Below are 8,002 nucleotides of genomic sequence, written 5' to 3'. Positions count from 1 at the left end.
TGGCTATTACAACCATAACTTTGCAACAAAAAGTTAAAACTCTGCTGGAAAGCCTAACCCTCAAAGGTTGCATAGAAATTTAGCACAAGCAGCTATCTATTTTGAATGGTGGTACAGAACTACAGATGAATATAACATTCCTTGGATGATATTTCCCATCATTCAAATGATAAAAAGAAAACCAAAATATTAATAGATCTGAGATCTAGGCCTGTACAGAAACAGCATGCTAGCATTGGTCACATACAATCTCTGAATTGTTTTTAGCCTGCTTCAGCGGTTTTGCTAGTTCCAGCCTCCATGTTTGTTTCAGCATTAGCTATACTCTGTGTCTCCTGAGCTGCATCATATGAAGCATGTAGTGCCACAAATATGTAGTAGACTAGCAAAACCAATGTCCAAATACCGAATCTCAGGTATGAAGCTCCATCAATGGATCCCAGGATGAAGATATTGACTGCAATACTAGCCGATGGCAACCAAGGAACCAATGGCACCCCCCAAAGTCTAGGTTTCTTTGCTTGTTTGACAGTCAACTGCAAGCCTAGAGTAGCACAGAGCCATATTGGAACTGTCACTACGTAACCAATCCAGCCACCGTTGCTAAGTACCCAATACCCAGCAGATGCAATTGATGCACCTATGATTAGTGTCAAGAAACCAATGAGTTTGTTTCTGTCGGTTGCTGATGTTTCACCCGTAACGTAGTACCGCCTAACAATCAGTGCTAATGCAACAAGGGAAAATATAAACAGGGTTGATATGGAGAGAAGGTTTGCCAAGACATCAAGGCTTGTGAAGAAAGCAACAATTGAGTTTGCAACAGTCATGATAATCGTGGCAGTTACCGGGGTACCGGTTTTGGCATTGATCCTTGCAAGGATTGGTGGCGCCATGTGGGTTCTACCGATGTGAGTGAAGTATCGAGCCTGCCCGATGAGGTTGGCTAGTAGAACAGTGGACATGCCTTTAAGTGCTCCCAATGCGACAATGTACTTTGCCCAGTTCATACCTGCGGCCTGAAATGCCACAGTGAATGATGCATCAGCATCAATTTGGCTGTACGGCTGCATCAAACACAATGTTGCTGCAAGACCACAATAAGTTACAATGGTAATCACCATTGAGCCAATTAGCCCTATTGGGATATCTCTACCGGGGTTTTTAGTCTCCTCCCCCAAAGTTGCCACACCATCAAACCCTACATAAGCAAAAAACAGCACAGCCGAAGCTTTCAAGATGCCATGAATACCAAATGGAGTAAAGCTTGTTGTGAAATTAGCAGGGTTAGCCTTTGTTAAGCCGGCAACGAGGATGAATAACAAAACCAGCAGATGGATGATGGATGTAATCGAATTGAACCTAGACGATGCCTTGATGCTCCAGGACGCACCAACACAAGCCACAATGGAGACAAAGACTGCAATTGGATCTAACTTGTTATAGTCCTCAGCGAGGGAAGACACAATGATCCTAAAATCATTGGGACTATGGTTGCACAATGTAGCAAAATACGAGGTCCATGACCTTGCCACACTAGCACCGGCTACTATATACTCAAATAAAATGTTCCCTGCAGCAATATAGGCCATGAAGTCACCAAGCTCCACTCTAAGATAGGCAAATGAGCCTCCAGCCACCGGAAGCTCCACAGCAAACTCAGTGTAGCACAAAACTGAGAGCAATGCCGAAAGTCCCGATATCAAGTAAGAGATTACAACTGCAGGGCCAGCAAGATTCCTGGCCGCCTCACCGGTGAGCACGAAAATTCCTGCCCCCATGACTGCTCCGATCCCAAACCAAATGAGATCCCACCAGTTTAGGGTTTTCTTCATCTCATTCTGGCTTCTTGCACGCATTTCTTCTAGCTCAAGGCGGTCCAATGACCGCGCCAAGAGGCGGTCCTTGAGTCTTGTTTTCATGCTGGCAAGGGCATGCACATAGTTTCCCCAATTCTTGAATGACTCCTCTGGCAAGAAATCTTCTTTGCTGCATAGGCAACTTGTTTTCTTGGCCCCATTGCCGTTTCCACCACCGCCTCCACTGCCATTTGCAGCACTGCCTTCACTGCCATTTGCCATCTTCTTTTGTTGCCCTAAAATTGGATTAATTGATTAGTAGAAGCTAATAGACCCTGATATGAAAATTGAAATTAGTGAAGGAAAAAGGGTAAAATAAAAGAGAGAAGCCTCATTTACTTGGTCTCCAGGGTTTCTGTAACCCGTAAAGAGAAATTTCAGGATCTAATTTTAAAATGGAACCCGTCAACGATCAGAATCCAGGCCTATAGAAACTAGATCTACGAAGAAAAAAGATCCTTTTGATGGAAGATCTAGAAAATTATTTTTTGAACTTTTTTTGATTGAATAATGATTTGCATTTGATACATATCTCTGATATATATATATATATATATATATATATCTAGCTTAAATGCGTAGGAAATTTATAAAAACCAATCCTAGATACACTTCAATGTTAATCTCACGTTCTGTGAAGATAAATTCATAGGTAGGGCATACGTGTCACTTGGTATGCTCAATCAAAAGTTATTGAGAAGTTTTATTCACACACCTCTAAATACTAAATACACATTCCTTTTTTCACACACCCAACATCAAATTTTATGGGTAAGTTAAATTACCAAAAGAGATATCAATTAAGAAACATAGTTGGAATTAAGAAATATATGCAGTTTTTTTTTTTTTTCCAAGTCTACCGTAGATGGATATCATGAATTTGATTCTCAATAATTTAGCATGCATGGAATCGAGCCTTCTTATCAATCTAGTTTCAAAAATTGTATTAACTGTCCAAATAATATGGACAAACAAGAGCAAGTGAAAACCGTTGAAGAATTCCTCAAGAACTCTTGTGATGTTTTGTTTCGCTCCACTTTCATCATTAGTAGTTCACAAATCTCAACAATTGGCATATGAATATTGTCTTGGTCAAGTCCTCAATGACAAGGAATTCCCTATTGACATTTGAATATGTTCAACCCAACAAGTGAAAAGCAATTAAAACATTTTTTGGGTGCCATTGTATTAACTTTAGTGATGACCATATGATTTACTGAAACTCTCACATTGATTTACCAAAACTCTCACATTGAGCCATTGAGGAATTGATGCTGAGTCTTCTAGTGTAATATGTCATTCTTTGGGTCTCGTTGCAGCAATGCAATAAGAGAGATTGTATAAGAAAAAAAATAGGTAGTCTCTTACCATATATTTATCTCAATTTATTTCAGCAAAAAAAAAAAAAGGATATGTATTTAATGAAAAGATATTGTGTATTGTGAATGAGGATAGTTTAGGAAGTTTGGGGTTGTGTTTCTAGTAAAATATTAAAATAAAAAAGTTAATAGGTTATGTATTAAGTAAGAGATGTGTATCTATCATTTAGCAATGTGTGAATAAAATTTTTCAAAATTATCCATATTCTCTTATTAAAAAAAAAAAATTCCATATTCTATATAAAGATAAATAACGACATATAAGCTATTTTAAGTTGTAGTTAAAATGGAAATTTGATATGAAATCGTACTAATCAAAATCACACCTGGACTCCTGCCTAAAACCAAATTCTAATACAATTGGATGCCTTTTTTTTTTTGTTGAAAAAAAATTATTAAAAAGGAAAAAAAAAAAAAAACGAAGTGCAGCAGTTTGTATCTCAAAGCTTCAATGTGGAAGACCAGAAAAACCAATTATACCATTCACAAGCGTGGTTTTTATTTTTATTTTTTAGAGAAGCGACATAAGAGCTAACTCCGATCCTCGCCCTTAGCCGAAATTTTATTAAAAATAAAAAGAAAGTACAAAGGGAGGGAGGACTAGGCCAAATCCACTCCCTGAAACATCCAACAACAAAGGAAAAAAAGAACCAACGAGACAACCACATAACACAATAAAGAGGTACAATGAAACTAAGAAACACGATAGAATACTAAAGAAATAAAATCACCACCATAAAGAGTCTTTTGATCTTGATCTGTTTCTAATGGCTCAATCATGTAAGAAAAGAAGCTCAAACAAGTAGAGAGGGGATTAAGGCTTGGGACTAATTAATTCTGCATTTGCGTGCAGTTTATGCCAAAAATCACAGCGTGAAGAAAAAAAAAATCAGGAAAGCAGAATGAGGTTCAAGGGAAATGGTTGAACAAATTGAGCAAGGTTTAAATTTTCAAAATGAAACTTAAAATGAAGCTAGAGAACATACCTTAGAGGCAGAGAGAAGACTCAGCAGAGCAAGAGCGGAGACTCCGGAGAGAGAAACTGAGGAAATGAATCGTGTGTATGTATTGGCTGGGTTATAATTAGGGCCGGACTGGTACAGCATTTACTTTGTTATACCATAAATAGGATTATTGGTTTATGGACCGACTGGCATTTTCTGTTGCAAGATATTATTGCCATGCAGCATATGACAATTTTGTCAGAATCTTTTTTTTTTCTTTTCTTGTTGGTAATGTCAAACTCTTTCTTTTGTTTGAAGAGGAGATGGCAACTTCTATTAAAATCAACTACGGTTACAATCACCAAACAACACATTGTTATAGTAACTGGAGGCGTTCTAAACCAAGATTCAGGGCTAGTAGAATTAAAAGCTTGACAAGCTAAACAGTGAGTTGCTTAGTTAGAGTCACGATACACATGACGAAGTGTAGAGCCAAATAAGTCTGCAACAGACAAGGTGACATCCTCGTATAAATACCCAAGGATACACAAATTAGAAGATACCGAATTGCACGCTTGGACAACTTGCAATGAGTATGATTCAAAGACCACAGGTTGAACATTGATTAGGATCAAAGTTTCGGATTCAAAACCAATTGATAATGAAAAGACATACAGTACATGTGTAATATCTTATATTGTTTACGTACATGTGGTTTGAATTCTTTAATTTGCTAATGAAGAAAGGGAGTTGATCGAGTAAAATGCGTACATAAAATCTCCCCAATTTACTTCATCAATGTCAAAAGTACATTAATTTTCAAGTTTCAACAATTCCTCATTTTTTAATACATTCATGATACTGAGTACATGTTGCAAGTCATGGGTCTAATACAATTAATTCTCAACATTCACAGGACCTGGAAGAAAAGATCTTCACATGATTTGGACTAGCTTGATGAATTTGGAACTAGTCACACGACATTCCACTTATACTCATCATCAGTGATGTTTTTTCCTCTTTTCAATCATAAGCATCATCTGAGGCTTCATTTATCTTATTTTTTAATATTTTTGTATAGAGAATTAAAAGTAAGAACTTTTATTTACAATTCACGTAAAATGTGGCTTATCGTTCTCAATATAAAACATTAGCCACTCTAGACCACTAAGAGGCCAAAACAAATATCATCCTCCTTCACAATGTGATTAGTGAGAACAATAAGGCATATTTTGCGAGCCATATTGCAACAAGTTACCAAGTGATTTGTCCTCATCTTGTCTTGTTTGGATAAAAAATCACTCAGCATCTCATTTCATTGTGATGGAACACTATATTTATTTTGGATTCTTAGTGGTCTAGAGCGGATAATGTCTTATATTGGGTAATCTAACTTTACAATTTGTATATGGTTATCTTTGTATACTTTTTCTTCTTCTCAGAAAACTGAAATGCATGTAGCAGTGCATTTGCAGCGTACGTTGAGTTCTACGCTTCTACTGAACAACGTACAATGGGTAATTTCAGCTCAGGCCCATCTCAATTTATGATTAAAATTACTTTCTGAGCTTCATGGATCAAGCCCAATTAGGTATGAAGATTTGTTGTGGGATTGATTGTCCCAAAAGCCATTACTAATGCAAAAGGGATTTGTCCTGTTTTTTTCTTTTTTCCTTTTTCGAGTAAAAGGGATTTGTCTTTTAAATTGGTCGTAATAGAGCTAGGGTTTGCTGTTTAAGGTTTAAGCCGCCAATAAATTTTGGATCTTTCTAACTTTGGGTCGTAAACAAGGAGGTTAGCGATATATGCAGCTCAACAAGCAAACCCTAGCCCTCTTACGAATTCCTCCAATTTAAAAAACAAACCCCTTTCGCCCTTTTGGGACAATCAACTCTAATGGGAGAGTCTAAGAAGAGAAGAAAGGTAGAGTCAGAGTCTTCCTCTGCAACCGCCCAGGGCCGCCGAGACTGGACGGAGCTCCCGGACGACGTTACTGCTTGGATACTAGTACTGTCAAATCCGAAAGCAATTGATATCCTAAAAGAGTATCAGATGGTCTGCAAGACGTGGCGCAGAGTATGCTGCAACTACTCTATTCTGTGGCGCACCATCGACATAGATTTCCGTCACAAAAAGGGCAAGTTGGACTCGGTACTGAAGATGTGCCGCCGCGCAGTTGATCGTAGCTCAGGTACTTTGGTTGTTCTTACTCTCCAGAACTTTCGCACCGGCACTGATAAGCTCCTCAAGTACATCACTAACAGGTATAGCTAGCTATCATGATAAGGATTACTAATTTGGATGTTTAATTTTTGAAATATGAGAAACCATGATCTGAGAAACATATATACGATTTGACCGAGAAAAAAAAAACATATATACGGACCATGCATGATATATTATTTAAATTCACTCATTCATATATTTTCCTAATATTACAATTTAATCATGATCCGTCATAATAAGTCCTCTGATCAAGTGGAAGGTCCTAGGAGAAAAAGTTGAATAAGTTGGAATTAGATAGCACATGAACTTAGAATAGCCCCGTGAATGATAGGACATATATTGTACGTGGACGGCAGATCATCAGGGCATGTATGTTTTTTTTAAATTTCTGTATGTCCATTTCCATGATTATGTTGTAGAGTTCATGTATTTCTGTATTTAATACATTCATCTAAACCTTTCCAACAGTTGCAGAGGAATCAAACGCCTAACTTTGGCGAATTGCGTGAAAATAACAGATGAGGGGTTGAGGGAAGTAGCTTCCAAACTTCCGTTGTTGGAGGACCTTGGCATTTCACACGGCTCAGTCTCGCAGAAAACCGTGGAAGTAATTGGGAAATCTTGCCCTCTTTTGAAATCATTGAGATGGAACAAAAATATTGAAATTGATACTAAACGACTGGATGATGACTGTGCAAAGGCTATAGCAGCTGGAATGATGCATGGTTTACTGCACCTCGTGCTTTCAGGGATTCATCTTTCTAACGATGCCTTGGATGATATTCTTAATTATAGTCGTCATCTGGAGTCACTTGATCTGAGCAATATTTCCATTTGGACATTGGACGGACGTCGTGACATCTTTAGAGAAGATTTGAAAAGAAAATTGACTGAACATGTTAAAAATGTAAGGCCTCCTCCTACTGATCTGTACTGTCGCTATAGAGACTAAGTTCATCGATCCAAGTTAAGTCCCTTGTATTTTACTTGACATAGCGCTATTATTTATGTTTTTTTTTTTGATTGAAAGAGGTCAGCCCATTATATTCATTCAGCAAGCAGTATAAAAACGAAAACCCCTATGGAGTCTACATAAAGAATCGTTTCTTAGAGTACCATGAGACTCCTATTCTAAAACAAGAACCCAATATACCATCAGTACACCCACCTTTTAGGAAGTTCACGCACTATTATTTCCAACAAAAACCAAAAGATCTCCGAAGCAAGGATAAAAAACCCTCAGAAACCATGATCTTTGCGACCCAGCAAAAATTAAATATTTTCCGGATGAGGAGGAGCAGCCTCCTCATCCATTCCTGCTTCCTTGTCCAGTGTTTCAATCCCATCAGTAATTGTTACCTTCGTCAAGCATTCAGTCTCAATCACCTCAGCAGAGTTACTAAGACTCTTCCATTCACGAGATTTTCTCTCCTTCAGTTCTGGTTCCAAAGAGCGAGCATTTTTTGGCTTATTCTTGCTGCCTCGGGGACGGCCCAATTTCTTCTTCTTTGGCGAGATAATAAGCTGGCCATTCTTATGCTGCAACACGAAAGCTATATTCTCATCCACTTTGAGTGCTGGAGCTGGAAGTGAT

At 38.0% G+C, this 8,002-nt stretch overlaps 2 protein-coding genes across 2 annotated transcripts; one reads left to right on the top strand and one right to left on the bottom strand.

Annotated features, from left to right (window-relative positions):
• Positions 1–76: 76 nt before the first annotated feature.
• LOC112165581 (cationic amino acid transporter 1) lies at positions 77–2,049 on the bottom strand. The gene has a single exon (XM_024302141.2). It carries the CDS (start codon positions 1,920–1,922, stop codon positions 264–266), a length of 1,659 nt encoding a protein of 552 aa, XP_024157909.1. The 5' UTR covers positions 1,923–2,049; the 3' UTR covers positions 77–263.
• Positions 2,050–6,078: 4,029 nt separating this feature from the next.
• LOC112203122 (putative F-box/LRR-repeat protein 23) lies at positions 6,079–7,383 on the top strand. The gene is made up of 2 exons (XM_024344139.2): positions 6,079–6,446; positions 6,877–7,383. The coding sequence occupies exons 1-2, from the start codon at positions 6,079–6,081 to the stop codon at positions 7,358–7,360; spliced, it is 852 nt and encodes a 283-aa protein (XP_024199907.1). The 3' UTR covers positions 7,361–7,383.
• The last annotated feature ends 619 nt before the right edge of the window (positions 7,384–8,002 follow it).

Source organism: Rosa chinensis, chromosome 5 (genome assembly GCF_002994745.2).
Source record: "Rosa chinensis cultivar Old Blush chromosome 5, RchiOBHm-V2, whole genome shotgun sequence".
NCBI lineage: Eukaryota > Viridiplantae > Streptophyta > Magnoliopsida > Rosales > Rosaceae > Rosa > Rosa chinensis.
The sequence above is the reverse complement of the archived record's forward strand: the minus strand, read 5'-3'. Positions and strand labels throughout refer to the sequence as shown.

Excerpts from the sequence above, each read along its gene's own strand:
- LOC112165581 (XM_024302141.2), bottom strand. The coding sequence starts at position 1,922 with ATGAAAACAAGACTCAAGGACCGCCTCTTGGCGCGGTCATTGGACCGC.
- LOC112203122 (XM_024344139.2), top strand. The coding sequence starts at position 6,079 with ATGGGAGAGTCTAAGAAGAGAAGAAAGGTAGAGTCAGAGTCTTCCTCT. Across the intron at positions 6,447-6,876 it reads CTCAAGTACATCACTAACAG|TTGCAGAGGAATCAAACGCC; the intron begins GTATAGCTAGCT and ends CCTTTCCAACAG.